This window comes from Rhinatrema bivittatum, chromosome 18, assembly GCF_901001135.1.
Source record: "Rhinatrema bivittatum chromosome 18, aRhiBiv1.1, whole genome shotgun sequence".
In the NCBI taxonomy this organism is placed as follows: domain Eukaryota; kingdom Metazoa; phylum Chordata; class Amphibia; order Gymnophiona; family Rhinatrematidae; genus Rhinatrema; species Rhinatrema bivittatum.
The window spans coordinates 36,335,876-36,358,319 of record NC_042632.1 but is presented as its reverse complement, the minus strand read 5'-3'; the positions used below and the strand labels follow the sequence as shown (position 1 = coordinate 36,358,319).

At 44.8% G+C, this 22,444-nt stretch overlaps 1 protein-coding gene across 2 annotated transcripts in view; it reads left to right on the top strand.

Annotated features, from left to right (window-relative positions):
• DCTN4 (dynactin subunit 4) overlaps positions 1-22,444 on the top strand; it is a 70,806-nt gene that overhangs the window by 31,019 nt on the left and 17,343 nt on the right. For both annotated transcript variants that reach the window (XM_029583223.1, XM_029583222.1), the window contains exons 2-7: positions 8,415-8,485; positions 11,184-11,362; positions 15,081-15,124; positions 15,645-15,752; positions 19,075-19,148; positions 21,022-21,134. In XM_029583223.1, coding sequence (XP_029439083.1) covers positions 8,451-8,485; positions 11,184-11,362; positions 15,081-15,124; positions 15,645-15,752; positions 19,075-19,148; positions 21,022-21,134 — 553 coding nt within the window. In that variant the 5' untranslated portion in view covers positions 8,415-8,450. The remainder of the gene's footprint in view (positions 1-8,414; positions 8,486-11,183; positions 11,363-15,080; positions 15,125-15,644; positions 15,753-19,074; positions 19,149-21,021; positions 21,135-22,444) is intronic.

The following is a 22,444-nucleotide window of genomic DNA, read 5'->3' as shown; positions in this document are numbered from 1 at the left end:
TAAATAAGTTAATCAAATCAGGATATGCCAAACTGCACTTATTACATAGATTGAAACCGTTGCTGACTCGCACAGACTTTTGTACGGTCCTGCAGACCCTCATTTTCTCAAACTTAGACCACTGTAATTCACTTCTACTCTGAGCTCACAACTCTCTTCTAAAAACAACTTCCACTATTACAAAATGCTGCAGCTAGACTCTTAACAGGTTCAAGGAAAATTAATTACATATCACATTCACTGCTAGCTCTTCATTGGCTACCTGTACAATCCTGCATCAACTACAAAGTCCTAACAATGCACCATCCATTCTAACAATCTATCTCTTGTTTAATAACACTAAACACACTTTGGCGACCTATTTACTTGCAATATTATTAATATTGTTATTTATCTATCATCTAATTCTGACCTTGTAAGATCTGTACTGTTAATAATGTACCATTAATTTGATACTCCGGCTCTTTACCCCCCTGCCAATCTAGTTTAATTTAGTTTATTTTAATTATATTATAATTTCAATGTTATCAGCGATGTATCACTATTTAATTATGTTGGATTGTAAAGCTTGTTGCTAATTTATGTTCACTGTAAACCGAGGTGATGTTTGCTAATGAGCCGCGGTATATAAAAACCCTTAAATAAATAAAATAAATAAATAACTCTGGTAGATGTAGCACTACAATCATATAGGCCTCAGATATCTTTAAGATCGCGAAACAAAGGACTACTAGCTGTGCCATCATTACAGAATACTCACCTAACAAAAATAAGAGACCACATGTTTTCAATAGCAGGCCCAGTGCTATGGAACTCTCTACCCAAGTATCTGACTGACTCCAGAAACAGAGAAATTCAAATGTGACCTAAAAATTTTATTTCAAAATGCCTATAACCTAACTTAAAATCACCTGAACACAGAGCATGCACCCTCAAAGGACAAAGTCATTAAGTGGAGGAGTAGCCTAGTGGTTAGAACAGTGGGCTATGAACCAGGAGACCCAAGGTTCAAGTTCCGATGTCGCTCCTTGTGACCTTGGGCAAGTCACTTTACCCTCCATTGCCTCAGGTATAAACTTAGATTGTAAGTCCTCTGGGGATAGGGAAATACCTACAGTACCTGAATGTAATCCACTTTGAAACGCTGAAAAACATGTGAAAAGCGGAATCTAAATCTAAATAAATAAAAATATCCTAAACTAAATACCTTATCCCAAATATGTGTCAGTTTTTAAATTGTATGTTGTTTGACCTCATTAAGTCAATGTACCTGTCGATATATATATATGTACATCATGTTGTGATCTTTATTTGGAATGACAGTATTATGAAACGCTAAGAGAAATAAAGGAAGCTAACCAATTTGGCAATATAGTTATAATGGGAGATTTCGATTATCCCAATATTGACTGGCTAAAATTATCATCAGGACATGCCAGAGAGCTAAAGTTCCTGGATGGAATAAATGACTGCTTCATGGAGCAATTGGTTCAGGAGCCGATGAGAGAGGGAGATATTTTAGATTTAATTCTCAGTTGAATGCAGGATTTGGTGAGAGAGGTAATGGTGATGGGGCCACTTGGCAATAGTGATCATAACATGATCCAATTTGAATTGACTGGAAGGGGACAGAAAGTAAATCTACAGCTCTAGCACTAAACTTTCAAAAGGGAGACTTTGATAAAACAAGAAAGATTAAAAAAAAAATCTGAAAGGTGCAGCTAGAAAGGATGTAAACAGGTGTGGACATTGTTTAAAAATACCATCTTAGAGTCCAGGTGTATTCCATGCATTAAGAAAGGTTCAAGGAAGGCCAATGCCTGCCAGCTTGGTTAAAAGGTGAAGTGAAAGAGGCTATTTTAGGAAAAAAAAACCAAAACCTCCCTTCAAAAATTGGAAGAAGGATCCATATGAAGGAAAAAGCATAAGCATTGGCAAGTTAAATGTAAAACACTGAGAAGATGGGACTAAGAGAGAATTTGAAAAGAAGTTGGCCATAGAGGCAAAAATTCATAATAAAAGCTTTTTAAAATATATCTGAACCGGAAAGCCTGCGAGGGAATCGGTTGGACTGTTAGATGATCGAGCGGTTAAAGGAGCACTTAGGGGGAGATAAGGCCATTGTGGAAAGACTTAATGAATTCTTTGCTTTGATGTTTAATAATGAAGATGTTGGGGAGCTACCCGTTCCACAGATAGTTTTCAAGGGTGATGATGCAGATGAATTGAACCAAATCACAGTTAACCTGGAAGATGTAATAGGCCAGATTGACGAACTAAAGAGCAGCAAATTGCCCAGACCAGATGGTATACAACCCAGGGTTCAGAAAGAACTCCAAAATGAAATTTCAAATCTATTCCGAGTAATTTATAACCTATCATTAAAATCGTCCAATGAAGACTGGAAGGTGGCCAATGGTAACACCTATTATTTAAAAAAGGCTCCAGGAGTGATCCAGGGAAACTATAGACTGGTGAGCCTGACTTCAGTGCAGGGAAAAATCCTGGAAACTATTCTCAAAAAACAAAATCACAGAGCATATAGATATACATGGTTTAATGGGATACAGCCAGCATGGATTTACCCAGGGGAAGTCTTGCCTCAGAAATCTGTTTGTTTTTTTTTGAAGAGATTAATAAACATGTGGATAACGGTGAGCCAGTAAATATGGTGTATTTGGATTTTCAGAAGGCATTTGACAAAGTCCTTCATGAGAGACTTCTAAGAAAATTAAAAAGTCATGGGATAGGAGGCAATGTCTTTTCATGAATTGCAAACTGGTTAAAAGACAGGAAACAGAGAGTAGGATTTAATGGTTTGTTTTCTCAGTGGAGAGAGGTAAACAGTAGAGTGCCTCAGGGATCTGTACTTGGACCAGTGCTTTTTAATATATTTATAAATGATCTGGAAAGGGGAATGAAGAGTGAGGTGATCAAATTTGCAGATGAAACAAAATTATTCAGAGTAGTTAAATCATAGGCGGATTGTGATAAATTGCAGGAGGAACTTGCAAGACTGGAAGATTGGGTGTCCTAATGGCAGATGAAATTTAATGTAGGGAAATGCAAGGTGAATATAGGGGAAAAAAAAAACCATGCTGTAATTACACGGTTAGGTTTCATGCTAGGAGTTACCACCCAGGGAAAAGATCTATATGTCATAGTGGACAATACAGTGAAATCGTCAGTTCAGTGTGCTGCGGCAGTTAAAAAAAAAAACCAAATCAAAACAAATAGCATGTTAGGAATTCTTAGGAAGGGAATGGTGAATAAAACGGATAATGTCATAATGCCTCTGTATCACTCCATGGTGAGACCGCACCTTGAATACTGTGTACAATTCTGGTCGCCGCATCTCAAAAAAGATATTGATCACTAGAGAATCTACAGAGAAGGGCGACCCAAATGTTAAAGGGGATGGAATAGTTCCCCTATGAGGAAAGGCTAAAGAGATTAGGACTGTTCAGCTTGGAGAAGAGACGGCTGAGGGGGAATCTGATGGAGGTCTATAAAATCATGAGAGGTCTAGAATGAGTTAATGTAAATCAGTTGTTACACTTTCAGATAATTCAAGGACTAAGGGGCACTCCATAAAGTTAGTGAGTAGCACATTTAAAACAAATTGGAGGAAATTCTTTTCACTCAGCGCATAATTAAGCTCTGGAATTTGTCAGAGGATGTGGTTAAGGCAGTTAGCTTAACTTGGTTTAAAAAAGGTTTGGACAAGTTCCTGGAGAAGTCCATAAACTGCTTATTACCGGCATTAGTAGCATGAGGTCTGTTTAATGTTTGGGTGCTTGCCAAGTACTTGTAACCTGGATTGGCCACTGTTGGAAACAGGATGCTGGGCTTGATGGACCCCTCTGTCTGACCCAGTATGGCAACTTCTTATGTTCTTATGCATAATTTTGTGTCATCCGCAGATTTGATCACCTCACTTGTCGTCCCCCTTTCCAGATCATTTATAAATATATTAAAATGTGAGGAATACATATAGACTATGCTTCTAGGATGGTATCTTTTAAGTGTCCACGCCTGTTCACACTTTTTACTGTTGTAGCTGCGCCTTTCAAAATTTTTATTTTTTTTTAAACTATTTTTCTCATTTTCTCAAAGTTTCCCTTTTGAAAGTTTAGTGCTACGGCCGTGGATTTATTTACTGCCCCCCCCTTCCAATCTTTAATTCAAATTTGATCATATAATGATCACTATTGCCAAGTTGCCCCTCCACCGTTACCTTTCTCACCAAATCTTGTGCTCCACTGAGAATTAAATCTAAAATTGCTCCAACTCTTATCGATTCCTGAACCAGTTACTCCATAAAACTCATTTATTCCATCCAGGAACTTTATCTCTCTAGCGTGTCCCGATGATACATTTACCCAGTCAATATTGGGGTAATTGAAATCTCCCATTATTACTGCACTACCAATTTGGATACATTCCCTAATTTCTCTTAGCATTTCACTGTCCGTCTCACCATCTTGGCCAGGAGGATGGTAGTATACTCCTATCACTATACTCTTCCCAACATGCAAGGGATTTCTACCCCTAAAGTTTCGGTTGTGCATTTAGTCTCTTGCAAGATGTTTATCCTGTTGGACTCTATGCCACCCTGCCACCAAGATGCACCTCTGTCATTGCAATATAATTTGTACCCTGCTTTAGCACTATTCCATTGGTTATCCTCCTTCCACCATGCCTCTGAGATACTAATTAAGTCAATGTCATTATTCATTGCTATACACTCTTAATTCTCCCAATTTACTTCTTAGACTTCTGGCATAAGCATATAAACACTTGAAAGTGTAGGTCTTTTCTTTTTTTTTTGTATTAACATTCTGCTTTTCAGTTGACAAGGATAAATTGGAATTTTTTAGCTCAGGTGAGTTTTTAGTTACAGGCACTTGGACTATTTATCTTATTATTGGAACCTCTCTGATGGGTTGCCCTAACTCTAATGCTTCATTAGTAACCTTCGAAAATACCTCCCTCCGACCATGCGCTGCTGAGTGATTGTCAGCTTTCCACTTTGATTTAATTTAAAAGTTGCTCTATCTCCTTTTCAAAGGTTAGCGACAGCAGCCTGGTTCCATCCTGGTTAAGGTGGAGTCCTTCCCTTTGGAAAAGATTTTCCCTTCCCCAAAAGGCTCCCCAGTTCCTAACAAAACTGAATCCCTCTTCCTTGCACCATCGTCTCATCCATGCATTGAGACTCCAGAACTCTGTCTGTCCCTGGAGACCTGCGCGTGGAACAGGGAGCATTTCAGAGAATGCTACCCTGGAGGTTCTGGATTTAAGCTTTCTACCTAAGAGGCTAAATTTGGCTTCCAGAACCTCCCTCCCACATTTTCATATGTCGTTGGTGCCCACATGTACCATGAAAGCTGGCTTCTCCCCAGCACTGTCTAAAATCCTATCTAGGTGACGCGTGAGGTCCACCACCTTCGCACCAGGTAGGCAAGTTACCAGGCTATCCTCACGCCCACCAGCCACCCAGCTATCTACATTCCTAATAATCGAATCACCAACTATGACAGCCGACTTAACCCTTCCCTCCTGGGCAGTAGGCCTTGGGGAGATATCCTCGGTACGAAAGGACAGTGCATTATCTGGAGAGCAGGCTCTTTCTACAGGATCCTTTCCTGCTACACCAGGTTGATGCTCTCCCATCATGAGACCTTCCTCCTTCAAGGCAGCACTAGGGCTGCCAGTCTGAAGTTGGGACTTGGCTACGATGTCCCTGAAGGTCTCATCTATATACCTCTCTGCCTGCCACTCTAGCCTCTGAGAGACAGGAGCTCTTTGCGACAGATGCACATATACAGTTTCTCACCAGCGGGTAAAAAAAATCATACATGTGAACTCTATGCTGAAGACTGGGAGAAGCCCCCTCTTGCTTCTGCCTTCATCTTAAATTTGTTCAGTTCCTAGTTAAGTTTTAGGTTGCTGTGGGAGTGGGGCTGCATACAATTAGGGGCCTTTAAATGTATTAGTGTATATGTAATAAATTTTAGAAAACTCAAGTGCCAGGGGAATCTTATTTTTAGCAGGCATGCAGAATTGAGAACTTCTCTGCAAAGTCACTTATTAGCCAGTTGAGTTAACTGAGCCTGTAATGGAAAATCTTATTCCTTTATTACTTCCAAGCAATTATTCACCTCCTCCAGTTTCCTAGAGTTCCTGTCACAGGATACTATGGTAACAGTCATACATATCGGGTTGGCTCTTCTGTAGTGGACGATCAGTTATGGCTGGAATTCAGTGGTCACTAGTGTGTCTTTTGAAAGAGCAGGAAGGATTGCTGTTACCTGAAATGTGAAATACCGTCTCATTGGGGATTTCAGCGTCTCCTTGCCATGCGTGATTAACAGGTTAGCCGTGTACTAAAGGAACTCTTGTCACTTGCAGTGTCTGGTAGCATCTCATTTAGTGTTTCATTTATCCCCAGCAAAGAGCTGAGAAGGCCGTTGAATTGTATTTCCAAACTATGTTAAAGCTGGCTTCCTTCACTGAGGCGGTCACTAAAAGACCTTTATTCACAGGCCGTAATTCCCTTTGCGGCACATACCGCTGTATTCTGGATCTCAACCGGCCATTTTCCAGTTTATAGAGAACCTTGTGTATGATTAGTAACACTTTAAAACTGATCCTAAAAGATACTGGCAACCAATGAAGGTCCTCAGTACAGGCATAGTGTGTTCATACCTCCCCACTCCACACAGTACTCTGGCCGCGGAATTTAATTTAATTTACCAATTTAATCGTCTTTTTTGGTAACCCTAGAAAAGTGAGTTACAATAGTGAATATTATTTAATACCATCATTTGCATAGCTAACCAAAAATCATCAAACCCCAAATATGGCTGAAATCAACGCAATATACCAACTTGTAGTACCCGATTTTCACCAGCTTATGCACATGATCTTTCGTAGCCAATTCACAATCCAACTGGACTCTCAAATTACGTACAACTGACGATAGTGCAAGATCAGGCCCTTCAAATGACATTTTCGAAGCACTGGCATCGTCTGAACACATTTTTGCCAATGAAATTCCATATGTTTTGTAATGCACATGTTGCAGGCTTTCCATGTAACGAACTCTCTTGATTCTCTTCAACATTTTCCCAGTTTGAGAACACTTTCTTGGACTTTGCAATCCTTAGGATTGACAACAATGACTCTTTCTTGAAGAGCAGACACAGTCGTTTGTGCTCTAGTGTTTCACCATTTGGAAACACTACTTTCCAGATGGAAGAAGGCTTATGAGATCACCATATCGCTGGGTGCCCCCTTCCAATAATCTTGGTATTTAGTCTCCTGTCCTCACCAAATTTTCTGTAGAAGTGCCGTGCTGGATCAGACCACTGGGTCTATCAAGCTCAGTAGCCTGTCTCCGACTATGGCCAGCCAGGGTCACTTGGAAGTGCCCGGCAGATCCCAGTAGGAAAGCTTTTCCATAACCATCACTGCCAACCATAAGCGGTAGAGACACCCAAGTCTATCTGGCTAATAATTTATGGACCTGTTTTCCAGAAACATGCCCACAACTTTTTTTATTTTTCCTTTTAATTCAGCTATGATCACATTCTCTAGCAACAAATTCCATAATTTGCGTGTTGACTGAAATAAAGAAAAAAAAAAAAAAGCTTTTTTAAATTTGTTGGATGTCTGCTATCAATTTGTTTTATGGAGTGTCCCCTATTTTTATGTTCATACAACACACAGTTTTATAAACCTCTGTCCTATCCCTGTTGGTCACTGACTGGTGGAACTTTTTCTTTAATCCACATAACTGCATGGATGTGTGTACATCAGGGCTTCCGAAACCTGTCCTGGGGATCCCCTCGGCCAGTTGGGTTTCAGGATATCCACAATGAATATGCATGAGATAAATTTACATATACTGAGTCTCCATGATATGCAAATGGCTGCCTGATGAAGAACCTGCTGTGTAGGTGCCTGATCGTCAACCTTTTGTTCTTGGGGACTTTTGTTTAATAGACGCGCTCAAGTTGGCGTTTCCTCTTGCTTTTCAGTCCCTGAAGTATGGTTCCATGTTGGGCTCACGGATTGAATTATACTCAAGCACTGCACAGATTTCAAGTATATGGGTAGTACCCTTTCATTTTTTATGAGCAACAAAATCCTGACCCATGATCACATATGACCGAAGCAGCGGTAGAATCCTCCTACTTGGCTAAGTAAACCACTCGATGTTATGAAGGTCCCTTTCTCCTATTGAAACATCTTTTGTATCAAAACAAAATTGCAAATCTATCATCCAAGTGTTTTTCTTATAATCGATTGTTTGATACACTTTAGGATTTGGGCTTTCCTTGTGTGATTATGTTGACTAAAACATGTATAACTTTATTTTGGTTTTTACTATACTGATTTTTTTTTTCTAGGTGGATTCACACTACTGTCCCAGCTGTTTGGAAAATATGCCATCTGCTGAAGCCAAGGTGAAAAAGAACAGGTATAACGATGACTTTTCCTACTTACATTCGATTGAGAAACAGTTTTATGCTTTCTGACATAAAGGATATTGCAGGGAGTTACATAAAATGGATTTAGGTCATACTGACCATCCATCTGACAGTCTTGGAAGCACAATAACTGTCCAAAACAGGGATGCAAAGTCCCCAAATGCTGATATAAAATGTGACTGTTTTGGGAGTGTTTGAAAACCAGAAACATTAGATCAGTATTTTCAGAGAACCAAGCTTCTGGGAAAAAAATCCCCATTGATTTTAATGGGAAACTGTTAGAATGCTGATCAGTGTCCCACTCCGAACTCTGCCCTCCCCCCAGAGCAACACAGGCAGCGAGAGGTCCAGAGACCAGGGAAAATAAGTGGCAAAGGATGTTCCACACGCCACCACGCATAGCCTTTCACCCCCTGACACACTCGCCGCACACGCATCCCCATCCATTCCTGTACCTCCTGTGCGCACACCTACTCCCAGTACCCCTCACCCCCCCAGAGAGATGGAGAAAATAAAAGATGAAGAAAGCGTGGGGATCTCAGATTGGTGAGCTGAGCAGTTGCTGTAGGTGGGCAGACTAAATAAGGCCATATTTGTGAGCCGTCATGTTTCTTATATTTGTCAGTTCAATCTCTCCACCCACACACACACCCACACGCATTGCTCCAACCACGCCCTCATGCACACAAGCCCCACATCCATGATATTCCCCCAGTCCCCCCATACACAGCTCTATACCCTCCATATACCCACAATGCCAGTTCTATCATTAGGCAAACTAGGTGGTCGCCTAAGGTGCCAAAATGTTGGAGGCAAGGCATAAGCCCTGGAAACCTCTAGAATGCTGCATGATGCCACGAGAGAGAAGGGAATGGATGCTGGGTAGATGTGGGGGCGGGGGATTGTGGAGAGAGATAGAGAGAGGATTCTGGCCAGGTAGGAGGCGGTGAGAGAGAGGATGCTGGGCATTGCAAAAGGGAGGCAAAGAGATTACGGGGGCTTGCTGGTACATTGAGATGGGAGTACAGGGGAGAGCTACTGGGCAGAGGATTCTGGGCACTATGGAGAGGAGAGAAAGGGAGGGGGGAATACTGTGTCAGAGCAGGTGTGTAAGACTGAAAGTTCCCTTAGGGCGCCGGCCATGTATACTTACACCTACACCCACCCCCTTTATCCCGAAGCCATGCCTCTGCATTCCCTTCTTGCTGATTTCTGAGGTGGTTTCGAAAAATAATGCTTACATTTCGGCTCTCCTATTCAGCCTGCTTTGTGTGACGTATTTCTTGCACTGCCTCATGTCTGTGCAAGTTTAGTTCTCTGTCTATCTGGTAATCTCATTTCTCGATAATCTTGTCCTGCTTGTCGGCCTGGTATAGAATGACCGTGTGAACGTCCTAAAGCAGCCCACGGTAAAGTCATTTCATGACCTGTGGCCATAACCGTAGAAAACGCAAAGGAATGCAACCAGTCTCTCAGTCTGAAGTTAAATCGAAAACAAGTGCTCATGCAGTTGCAAAGGATTAAAAACTAGAGCTGATGTGGTTCGTTTTTGTGAGGATTTTAATTTTGCAAACCTCAGTGTCCCAGCAGGGACTCTGCCAGCAGCTATGGCAGCACACCAATTCACTGTTCTACTATTTATTTGCTGATTTTTAACGGATTGGAAACACTTTTGTATTAAAAAGTACAGAAAGATGTTTCGCTTTGTGCCATGTAGGCGCTGTCAGTTTCTGTTCCCTTAGAGACTTATTGGAAGATACAGTTTGACTAGGGGATGCCTATACGTTTGCATGCAGCGGGAAATAAATGATACTGAGAGGCCCCCTCCACATTCGGCTGGTCTGCTTGTAACGAAGCTCCTCTTGCTAACCCCTAGGAATTTGCCTCTACATTGTATCCCCATAAGGAGCTATTGTCAGCTATGGAACAAGGCTTTGCTTTTCGTTGCAAACTACATCATTCTGTGGATGGAGCTGGTGGGTTATAGCGTCTGCTTCTGTCCGTCAGTGGCTTTGGGCTCTCCACTCAGACAGAACCCCCTGGGGATACATCCCCAGCCCATGCCACCCTGGCAGTGCCCGATCACAGCTCCCCAAGTCTGGCCGCATATCGGACTTTTCTGTGAGTTCTGTAAGTTTGGATGTATTATCTGCATTTTTGAATAAGGAATTCATTGTTTTGTAGTGGCTGTGTTACAGTACGGTGGAAGAATCCATTCTAAATCAAAGGGAAATGTTCATCTTGTCATACAGTCTGTTGAACTGAACACATTTATGTGCTAAGAAGTGGATCCAGATTGTGCAGAGTTACAACCTCAGACTAAACTGCTGTGCACACAGAGTTAACCAGCGTAACTGTACCTGGCTGGCCTTGTGCAATAGGAGAAACATTTTACCTCCGTTCAGTCGTTCTTCGGTGGCTTTATTTCCTGGTGTTTTACAGTAACTGCAATCAGTTTCTCTCTCGCTGCACCCAGAAACGTTTTAGCTAAAAAGAACCCCCCCTACCTGCCCTTAAACGGCTCTTTCCCTCTGCCAAGGACAATGAGGGACTGTTGACGAATGGGAGCTGACTGTGGCCAGCTGAAATGTCAGCTAGAATATAATAATATTATTATTACAAGCCACCGAAGCTGGCCTGCTGGTGGAAGCTCTGCTTTTAACGTGTCTTCCTTGCTTTCCATGACAGATGTGCTAACTGCTTTGACTGCCCCTGCTGCATGCACACTCTGTCAACTCGGGCCACGAGCATCCCAGCTCCTCTTCCAGACGACCCAGCCAAGACCACCATGAAGAAGGCTTATTATCTCGCTTGCGGGTTTTGTCGCTGGACCTCCAGAGATGTGGGTATGGCTGACAAGTCTGTTGGTAAGTATTGTCAGGTGGACAGTGAGAAAGGGGGGAGGAGCTAGGCATTATAATCAGCGATGGGGATCTAATTGGAAATGTCGTCAGGTCACCATGCATCAAGAGTAGGCAGCATGCAGGGGCCGGATGAGGTCGTTGGAGCAGGCCGGCACCGAACCCAAAGTAAAAAACCAAGAGACGCCATGGGAGAAGGGGGCTGGCAGGAAGTCCAAGCTGTGCCGGCTGAAAAAGAGGAGCTAATAGGGGGGAGGTAGGAGCAGAGAAGGGAGCGGGAGCAGCAACACTCGCTGCCCTCAGCCGATCCCACACACACACACCGTGCTAGCCACATGCAAACATCCCACAAAACAGCATTGCACAGCTGCATTTTGGAATTGTATCTGAAATAAAGGCACGTAAAAAGGAAAGAGAAAGTGATTTATGCTTTATTACACTGAACCCGTCTCAAACGCAGCAAAAGGTTGAATTCATGCCCCGAAAACGCCGCTAAACCACCCTGTTTAGTTCCACCGAAAAGACTTAGACTGCAAACGAACCCCTTAAATTAGCAGTTTCTAAGCCCTGAGGATCGGGTGCCCTGATTATGATCCACTTTTATTTAGTTATACGCTGGAGCTGCAAGCTTGGGGAAGGGGCATTAGCAGCTAAGAGACTCCATGTGGAAGACCTCGGGTGCAATCTGTGCAGGGACCGAGGCTCTTTCCTGAGCCCTGGACTGGCGCGGTTTTCCCTTCTCCCTAAAGCCTTTCTGGTTCAGGCAGCCTGTTTCGTCAGAACAATGCCAGGAAAGAACGACCTGCAGGGCCCTGCCAAAAGAAACAATAGGAGAAGCGTAATGGCTGCAGCGACGTGAATTACAGTAATGCTGGTAATTCCCCAGGTGACGTTTCTGGTTCCCATCCATTAGTGGCTTATTTGTTTTGTAAAATGGTGAAAGAATATTTAGCAGGAGCAGACCTGTTCCTCAAAGCACTTACGAGCACTGTCTCGGAGCAAACCTTTCTTTCCCCCACACTCTTGCTTCCAGCAATGGCCCATCCTTGTTTTCTTTCCTGATGGTCTATCTGTTAAACCTTTGCAACGCGAGGCTGTCCTAGCTGGACCTGTTAGTGCCTTTGCAAAATGTGAGTTAACTCTCGTTGGAAACGGACCTGTGGAATGCGGCGAGATGGGAGCCGGGTGCGAATTCCCCCCCACACACACATTCTTCCCACTCTTCCTCCTCCTCCTCCCACTCTTCCTCCATCCCCAGTCCCCAGCCATTCTTCACCTGATGAGCACGTGTGGTTGAAGCACTGCTAGGGGCTGGGGATGGAGGATCACTGGGGGTGAGGAGGAGGACGGTAGAGAATGGGGCCCTCGCTGTCTTAGGGATCCTGGTTCGCCACTTTCCCCCCTCTCCCTTCTTAGCCAGTAAGGCACAGGCCTCCTCTTTGAGCCCCGCTCTCCGCCTGTACTGTTCGCTTTCCTTAGGGAACCTATAGTTCAAAAGAGGAGCTTGTTCTTTGCTGTCAAGGAGGAAGGAAGGGACAGCACCGTTTCTATCCCCTCTCCTCATTCACTTTCCCTGACCCTCCAATTGCTTCACTCGGATTGTAACCTCCCACTCCAACTCTGATCATCTCGCTCACACCTCATCCCTCCAGTCCTCTCCCTCACTTTCTCTCCCTCCCCTCCAATCTGCTTACTCACTACTTTGCCCTCCCACGTTCCCTCACTCGTTCTCTTCCCCCTATATATCCCCTCACTCTTTTCCCCTTCTCTCCCGCCCTCACCCTCCCTTTTTTATCACTGACTCCTCCAACCCACATCCTCTCACTCTTCCCCCTTCCCCCTCTCCCGGTGTGGCCATCTGGGGCAGAGACGATGGGCCCAGGACACCAGTGCACCCATAGCCGCTGACAGGCATTCACCCCCGTGTGTCTTCAAGTTTGGCAGTTCTGCCTTACAACCTCCTTTACTGTGCTGGGAAATAGAACAAAAATCAGAGCTGTGTGGCTGCCCCGTCTCTGGGCAAGCAGCGTCCACACACTCGGCTCTGCCCCTTCCAGGGGCTGGAGGGTCAGAACTGACTGACACTGCCAGCTGGGCTTTACTTCTTTGGGTCCCGGAATAAAAGATGGAAACGGGCTGTAGTAAAGCCCTAGGAGACAGCCAAAAGGCAGTGAATTAATGTAGCTCACGTGTGGAACTATCAAGGCCCAGAGGTTAAGCCTTGACAATTGTCAGTACTGTGCACAAATTTCCAGCTTGGGCTAATTCAGCCCCTTGTTGTGCCAAACAGGAGAGGAGCTGGGTTAAGGAGCAGAGTGGCTGTTCTCTTCTCATTCTGCTGCAGGCTGCCTGAAAAGAAGGGGTGGAACTGCGTTCCAGGCCATTTCTCCCCCACAAATTAAGCCCTGCGTCTGCTCGTAGAGCTCCCTAATCCCAGGGTCCGGCCGGTGTCAGACTGTCACAAGGTTAACCACTTGTTGACACTTCAGTTTTCTTTTCAGCATGAAGGTAGCACATTTTTAAAATGTGTTAAAATGTCCTAACCCGTTTGGGGAGCTTTGTGCGCAGTTCAGAAAGAGCAATACTGATGCACTGAAACGATCCAGGGCTTGGAAAATGTTAGAGGTCTGCTTGTAGGGGATTAGAGGTCCATAATATGTAGAAAACGGAGCATTTGATGATCTTTTTTGCAGCTCAGTTTGTGTAACTTAGGTAGAGGTAGGAGTCACCTTTCATGATGGGTGCCCCCAATAGCCGAATGTAGTATCGGGCGGAAACTGTGGGCCTCCAGCGTTGCTCTTTGACGGCTTTTGCACGGTGAGGATGTGCACTCGATCTTTAGGGGGAGTCAGGGTTTTATCCCTGGAGGTTGGAGAACCGTCAGTGTGGCAAGGGAAGAGAAATCTTGATTATAGTAAGAGACACCCCTGGGGTGGCTTAACTTTGTGTAAGATGATTGCAGATTCTGAGTAGGCCAGAAACCCAAAGATGAAAGACGGGCGGCAGCCTGACCAGAGAAAGACGCTGCTAAAGGAATGCCACCCTTTATGAGAGCCTAGGTGTCGGACTGCTTGTTTCTCACGGTCTCTTGCATTTTCCATTCTAGCTGGTAGTAGAGCAGGGCAGGATCTGGGTGCAGCCGACCTTCTCAGTTGGCCGCATTCAGACCGTGCCCTGCTCTCTGACCACAGCAGCCCAGGCTATCGTTACGGCACAGTACCAATCATGTCACACGTTCTCCGACCTCCTGCTAAACTCGGCCCCGCATTACAAGAACTGCGCTTGGCCACTGCAGACAGCCATGGCGTGGCTTGGTGACTGGGCACGCACTAAATGCCTAGAGCCGCACCGGGACGTCTGGGAGCCAGAAACGTAAAGTATCGTGCCTTGATGAACCTTGGCTGCATTGTGTGCCTGGCCGTGTTCTGAGAGAAAATGTTGCTCAGGGCTGTTGGCGTCCTGGCCACGAGGGGCAAGAGCTGCACAGGCTCCTCAGTTCTTACTCCGATGCTTTGTTGGGTTCCTGCTGATCGGAAGTGGGCCTAGGCCGACTTTGTGCTGGAAAACATAATCCTTTGCATTGCACGGAGCTTGTTTACTTTGTCGCTGGGTTTGGTATTGTAAAGAACGCACTTAGCTCACTGTGCAGTCATTAGGACCCCGAGACACGTGCAAGCAGCCTGCGTAGGATGACGTTTTAAAGCGTGTGTTTTTTGTCTTCCAGCCAGCGGAGGTTGGCAGGAGCCCGAGAACTCCTTCACGCAGAGGGTGAGTCTGGGGGTAGTATAAGGACTTGGGCAGCTTTGCAGGGAGCTGCAGAGAATTTTTGAAAAACGTGACCATGGGATGGCTGAGGGTAGCTGCGGTATTTATTTCCCTTACTTCTCTTCCTGTGCAAGGCCTTCATTTTAATCCTTGCCCATCACATGGTCTCCCGGTGCGTTCTGTGACTTGCAGCCTTGATTTCACGATCCCGGAAGACGTGGGAGGTTAAAAAAGAAAAAAAAAAAAGTCTGTCGCTCTCCTTGTGGCACTCAAATGGTAACCCTAGCACATCATGAAGAGCGCGTGGACCCTGATTCAGCTGTGCAGGAAGGGCTCCATAAGAAGTAAAAAATGCAAATCCTCCTTGAGCGGTAGAAAGTGGGACTCGGCTTCCCTCCTTTTCCCTGTGCATTTCCCTGATAAAAGGAAAAACCCCCTGCAGTGTCCCGAGATGAAACCCAGCAAATCCTGATCACTGCGCGGCAGGACTAGCATTTATTTGACCTCCGTTTGTGTCCTGCAGGTTAATAAACTGGTGGAGTATTACCAGCAGCTGGCTCAGAAAGAGAAGTTTGAGCGAGATCGCAAGAAGCTGGCCCGGCGTCGAAACTACATGCCCCTGGCCTTCTCGGTGAGCTTTGAATTTTCCTCCGTGGCGGCGCAAGGGGAAATCGGGCACTGGGAGCCCAGGGTTTTAGCTGCAGTTGCCCTTTTTACCTCCTCGTTCCTAAGGCAGGCGAAACTGTTGGGCCGGCCCCAGGCGCGGTGACGGAGATGGGAGCAGTTGGTGAGCGTAGGGGCTGAGCCCGTGTGTGTGCGCTCACAGGCCCCCCGTCTCCCTCTCACACAGGTGGGGGGTTCCCCTTCCCAATCAGGAAACCCCTCGGCGAGGGGAAGGCGCCAGAGTCTGGGAGCGTTGCGCTCGCTCGCTGCTACTGCCACCGGTCCCAGGACTGCCCCCAACAGCTTCTCCCGTTTCAGGATGCACAAGGTGAGGGGAGGCGGCAGCTGCAGGAAGGGTGGGACGTGTGGGGGAGAGGTGGAATAAGAGAGAGAGAATATGAAAGCCTGTGGTGGAGGGTGCAGAAATGCTGAATTTGGATGTGTTTAAAAGGATGGAGCAGGGAGTGGGATAGGAAAGTGGAGGGACCCGAGAGCTGTGTGAGGTTTGGCAGCTGTTGGTGGTGTGGTGTGTGTTTTACCTATTCAGAGTTTGGTGAACATGGCCCACCACGTGAAGGACGCTGCAGTGGTGGGTTACTCAGTGGGTGCAAAATACAAACAGACAAGACAAAGCAGAAGAGCAAAATCTGAGAACTTTTAAAGAATATTGAACGTTCTGGACGGAGGTTGATTTTTAACCAACTCATGTTTGTATGTAAGAAGCTATGTAAACTCATGTATTCCCCCCCCCCAGTAACGTGCCTTGCTACCTGATGATTATAATGTGTTTAGTATTTCTATTAGTAACCAGGCTTTCTGTTTGGATAACTACCTTTAGCTTCAGATAAGAATGCATTGCCCTTGTGCCACTTTTAAAGACTTTATAGATCTATATTCAGTGCGTTTGGCTGTGCCAAAGTTACTTAAAAATCCCGCTGGTCTGACCTTGTGTCCAGCAGAAAAGCTTAGCTATTCCAGCGTGGGACCAGTTTTCTGGCTTGTTAGTTGGATAAATGTTAACATAACCAAGTACCTTTAGGGCAAACAGAGAGCAGGCCTAAGGTTAGCTGGATAAACTTATATTCAGCTGTGTGCCTGCACTGCTGAATATCCCAGCTAAATTAGCTGCATAAGTTTTTCTAGCTAACTTTCCTAGACGGCCAGCGGCTGAATATGGACCTTTTGCATGCTTAATTTTCGTAGCTCTGTCTAGTTATTCCTCTGTTTGACTCTTAGGTCTGAATCCCTGGGTTATTTCTGTAGCGCTTTCTTGTTCTATGGGGAATCCTAGTGCTAAATAAAAGTTAAAAACTTGTTCCCTGTACGAACCCTGGGTTTTGCCTCCCCTCCAGCAGATGGAGTCAAGGTTTCGCTGACACTGTCATTGATTTATTCAGCAGCTATAAAAAAAATATATATAGTTTTCACGCCTCCTGTCCACTTCTTCGGGCCTGCTGGTACATTAGTACTGGGCATGTATTCCAAAGTGAGTATTGTCCTTTAAAAAGGTGCTTTCTACACCTCTAAGGGGGGGAGGGGATGATCTTGTCTCTCTTGTAGAGAAGCTAGCACGTGAACCATTTGAGGTCCCACCTAAATACAGCGCTCGTCATGAAATGCTTTTTTACTCTGCATTGTGCACGCTCCATGCTTTGTATAACCGATCTGCTCTGTCTTACTGCTGCCATGGGGATACCGCTTAGCAACACACTATTCACGTAGTGGTAAGTTCCTTTCCTGCTAACGTTAAAGATCTTGTGCCTGATCCCGTCGCTGCTTGAGTGTACAGCCGGAGAGGAAGCTGACTGAGTACTCCAGATCAGCCAGGTAGTCAGGAACGGGGTCAGCCACTGAACATAGAAAATGAAATGTGCGAGTGAGCCACGAGGGAATTCCAACCCCCCCCCCCCCCAGCCCATGTTGAAAACACAAAGGTGGCTGCCCCCAAATCTTTTTAATGAAAAAAAGAAACCAAAAAGATGCTAAGTAGCCACCCTATCTGTCTTGAAAATTATGTTGGTGCAGATTCTCCCAGAAAGCTCCCAGATGCAGAGCCAGGAGCCCTACAGTCCCTTACCACCTCCTGCTTGCTTAATATGTAAGTGCCCGGAGCTCGGACAGCTCCCAGCCCGTGGGCATGAATTTCATTCCCTTCATCGTCTGACTGCACTCAGAAATGAGTCCTGTTCTCCGGATGACTTGACGCCTGCTCTCTACCACAAGGGGACTATCGGTGTTACCGCACCGCCTCACTCTTGTTATTTTTTGTACCTATCCGCTTGGTGGGGGAGGGGGTATTTAAAACCCAAGGTTTGTCCGGCTAAGTCTGAACTTAGCTGAACAAACCCTTCTGAACATGGGACTACTTCTTAGGTCCCTAAATTCAGCTGAGCATCAACCTAAATTTCAGACTCTAAACCCTTAAGTGCCTAAGTTTAGAGGTGGAGCATTTCTGGAAAACTGATTCCATTATTCCCAATGAGGTAAAAATGTCTGTTTCTCAAATTGGAGAGGGTTACTGGGAAAATGCAGCCAAGGCTTCATTGCTGTGCCGAGAGTCTGGCATTGAAGGTAAAACCCTGGATTTCTGAAATCCATACCTATGCCTTGATGTTTGGGGCATTCGAGTTGATAGAATTTATACAGATCGATGGGATTCAGGTCACTGCACGCTTGTTTTCAAGTTTAGAGGGTTTTTTGGAAAACGTCTAATTTGCGGAAGCACTGACAAGCTTAAAATCGTGACCCTTGCTGGACAAAGCTGCCTATCGGTGAAATATGGATTGCAGGTTATTGGATGATGTATGAGTGCGTGGGTTATTCATTTGATATTCTGCCTTTTGCCAAAGTTGCCCTCAAGTCGGACTACAATAAAATATAAACGAAGGAGAGGCCTTTGAGTAGCTGACGTGCAATTGCTGCGATTGGATCTGGCATGGGATATCCGTTTGGGAATAGTTTAAGACCCAGTTGAGCCATTGCTGTGTATAACACAGTCCCCTGATGAGGTAGATGGGCTGGAGGAAATGGGTCTTGGGTGAAATGCTGGAAAATGATAGCATTTACTTTTGTCACTAATTTGTACCTTTCAATGTTTGGAGACCAGATTATTTCTGAAATATATTGTAGACATAGCTTGCAGGGATTCTTTCCTTGATTAATTCTTGTCGTTGTGATGCTGCTGGTCTTTCTGTTAATGCAGAAATACATTTCTGACTGGGGGAGTTCCATGATGATGAGCAAAATGTGTCTTTTTTTTCCCTAACTTGAGTTCTCTCACTCTTCTCCAGGACAAGTACGGACGCGGAACCCGTCTCCAGCGTCAGAGGTCCGGAATGCCCATCAGTGCCCTTACTGGACTCTCGTGAGTGTTCAAGTTCAAACTTTTCAAAATCTAACTTAAAAGGGAATACAGCCAGCACCAGGCAGGGAGGTAAATATCAGAAAAGGAGTGGGAAGCTGGTGAACTGAATTATACACTCCGAGGAGAAATGATAGGTTTGTGGCTTTGATTTCAATCTGAGCATCTTGTACTACAAACGCAAACCTATAAACATTCGCATGAAGACAGACAGACAGAACTTTTTACAGCACTTGGCACCTAAGAGTAGCATCAAAGTACTTCAGAGGTTACAGCATAATATTCGTCCTGGGTAGGGAACTCTAGCACTAGCCTCACCTGTTACTAGCTAGGAGAGAAAATGTAGGGGGGGAGAGTGGTGTTTGGTTTTTACTTATTAATATTTTGTCTTCGGCCCTGCAGTTTCCTTCTGCTCATTTAGGCTTCCATCTCGGTCCGAAACCGGACTGGGATCTTGTGCCATGAGCTTTCATGTGCAACTAACTGGGAATTTTCCCCCCTGTCCTAAATTACTTTGGTCCAGTCATTGCAGCGACAGTCCTCGGCCGAAGCTCGCTCTCATGGCTCCTAAATCCACCCACTAGGTGCTGCAAGACTGGGCTCTTTCCCCCAAGGGTTGTGAGCACTGCCTCTGCAGCATCCCCATCCCCAGCCTTCCAGGAGAGCAGAAGACTGGAGCTGAGAATTGAATTCCGGGTCCTCCATGGTCACTGAGCCAGTGGGTCAGCCCTTCTTTTTCTGTGTTTGGGGTTTATAGCTTTTGTTAGGCTTTATTTTTTAGTTTTCTGGGTTTTTTCCATCATCTCTTGATTTTTTTTTTTCTTTTTCTGTCTATTTATCTAATTTCATTTTTTATCCTTGTTCATTGTCTATTTTCTTGCTTTTTTTTTTTTTGTACTTTATTTTGTCATTTCTATATATTTAATTTGGACTAATATTTTTCTTTTTTTTTTTTTTAATGTTGGTTAAATTATTTTGGAATCTCTACTCTCCCTGCTGCAAGATCTTTTGTCTATGGGTTCCCCCCCCCTGTATGATGATGGCTCATGCACACACACACACAGACCCGTGTGCCCAGTTTCAGGGTTTGGTCATGATGGCACTTACCCCCCCTCTCAGGCGCATGTGATTCCTGTATAAAACGAGGTGAAGTCCATTTTCCAAGCGATTCCGCAGGTAAATCAGCTGTGTGAAAAGTGCCAGACGTCTGTGTGGCTAAAGGTTTGCGGGCCGTTCCACGGTGCACGCACCTTTAGCTGCACTGAGAGGAGGCGTCCCAGGGGAGGTGAGATACCACATGGGTGATAGCATTTTCAAACCTTTGCAGGTACTTTTCCAGCCAAATTCTCCCCGCACAGAAAGCAGGTGCAAGGGATCGCACGCTGTATCCGCGTGAGGTTTGCGTATTTTTGCTTTGAGAGTTGGCGCAAAGCCTGTGAGTGAAAAATACGTAACGTCTTTGGCCCTCCCCCAGAACGTTGGGTTTCTTTATTCCATTTTTTCTTTTAATTTCTTGCAATGTATTTTTTAAATATTTTGTACAATTTATAACATTTTCACCCTCATTCCGTGCAAGTTATTGCTTTTAGGATTCTGATTTAGGACAGACTGAAAAATGCACCGCAGGCTAGAATGTGCACATGTAAAGACGGGACCGTTCTGCCTTCGGGAGGGGGCAGTCTGTTGAGTTTTTGTCGTACGATGTTCAGAAACTAATGCTGGTGTGTGTTAGAACCCAAGTGAACGTCAGTGCGCCTAAAGATTGAGGATGAATGGACCTGGAGTGCCGAAACATGGCTTATATATGCTTAGTTTATATATTCAGTCTTTTTCCGCTGCTTTTATATGAACGAATGACAATATTTCATCGTTTCAGTTTGAAAGAAGGAGAGGACCAGAAGGAAATAAAGATTGAGCCTGCGCAGGCTGTGGATGAAGTGGAACCATTACCCGAGGACTATTACACGAGACCTATAAATCTAACAGAGGGTAATGATTCACCGTGCTGACTTCTCTTCTGTTTTTTAATAAGCCTTTCGCCGACTCAAAAGACGACAAGCTGAAAATCCTGCTGCAATGAAATTATAGCAACGTGCAGGAAAAAGGAGCGTGCCATTAAAGTGGGTAATCTTATGACTGCTTGCGCTGGTGCAAAATCATGCGCTGGTGCATTCTCCCCACAGACTGGGCACTGGTTTTCAAAGGCCAAGCATGGGCATGCTTTCCCTTTGAAAATCTACCTGCACACATCTCCGCCTGCTAACCTGGGAGGGTAGTACATCGAGGAAGAACCTTCTTGCACGCTTTTTTTTTGAAAATTCAAACGTGTGTGCGTGTAAGTGCAAATCCTGCCCTCGAGAGCGCCTCTTACAGGCAGAGAGGCCCTGCACATCTGTTGTCTTTTGGGGCGTTTTAGTCTCTGTCTTTAATTGTGCATGTACTTAAAAGAATTCCGCTTTGAACTCTCGGATAGGAGCAGAATATAAAATCTTTTAAATTAAAAAAAAAAAAAAAAAAATAGGGCAGGCAGTTTTCAAAAAGCCCGCTTTCCAAAGGTAAAGCACTGTTTGACCCTCCCTTGGGAATGGGGACGCACGACAAGAGTTCACCGGGAGGCGTGGTCAAGATATGTGCACGACAACCAGAGTAAAGGATGTCATGTCGAGGGCTTATAGTGCTGCAGCAAAAGAGGACGTTTTTCAGCTCAGCCAAGCTTCTGAGCCAGCTGAAGCCAGAAGTAGCATAATTCTGATGCAAAAACGTTGATTTGCTTGGTTTGGATGTGGCAGACCTTTAGCTGTCATTTTGCTAAATTCTTAGTTCAGAAATAGGGTTCTGGAGGTATGAATCACTGTAAAGCAGCAATGCTAGCTTCTTTGCTAGCTTCTTTGCTCTGTTGCTTCCTGCCATGCTGTATTCCTAGGTCTTTTATTTTTTCTTGTATGTCCTGATATTGTGTGTGTGTGTGTGTATTTAAGCATATGAATGAATGTGTGTATGTATGTATAAATATTTATATTTTAACAACACTGGGCAGTGCAGCTTGATGAAAGTGATGCATGTTAATGGCAGTGAGCATCAGATTTCCTGCTGCGTTTGGAGCCAGTGCCTGCTGATGTTTAGTCGACAGGATTTCATGTCAGGTTGGCCACATTAACGTGTCTAAAGCCAATAAGTCCACCTGTATATGGGAGAAGATGTCGTCGTATGTGTTTTGTTCAGTTCATATAAGTATATACATTTAAATGCCCTTCTGCACAGGACTATAAGAAAGCAACTGCCAGTGTACGTATAATCCG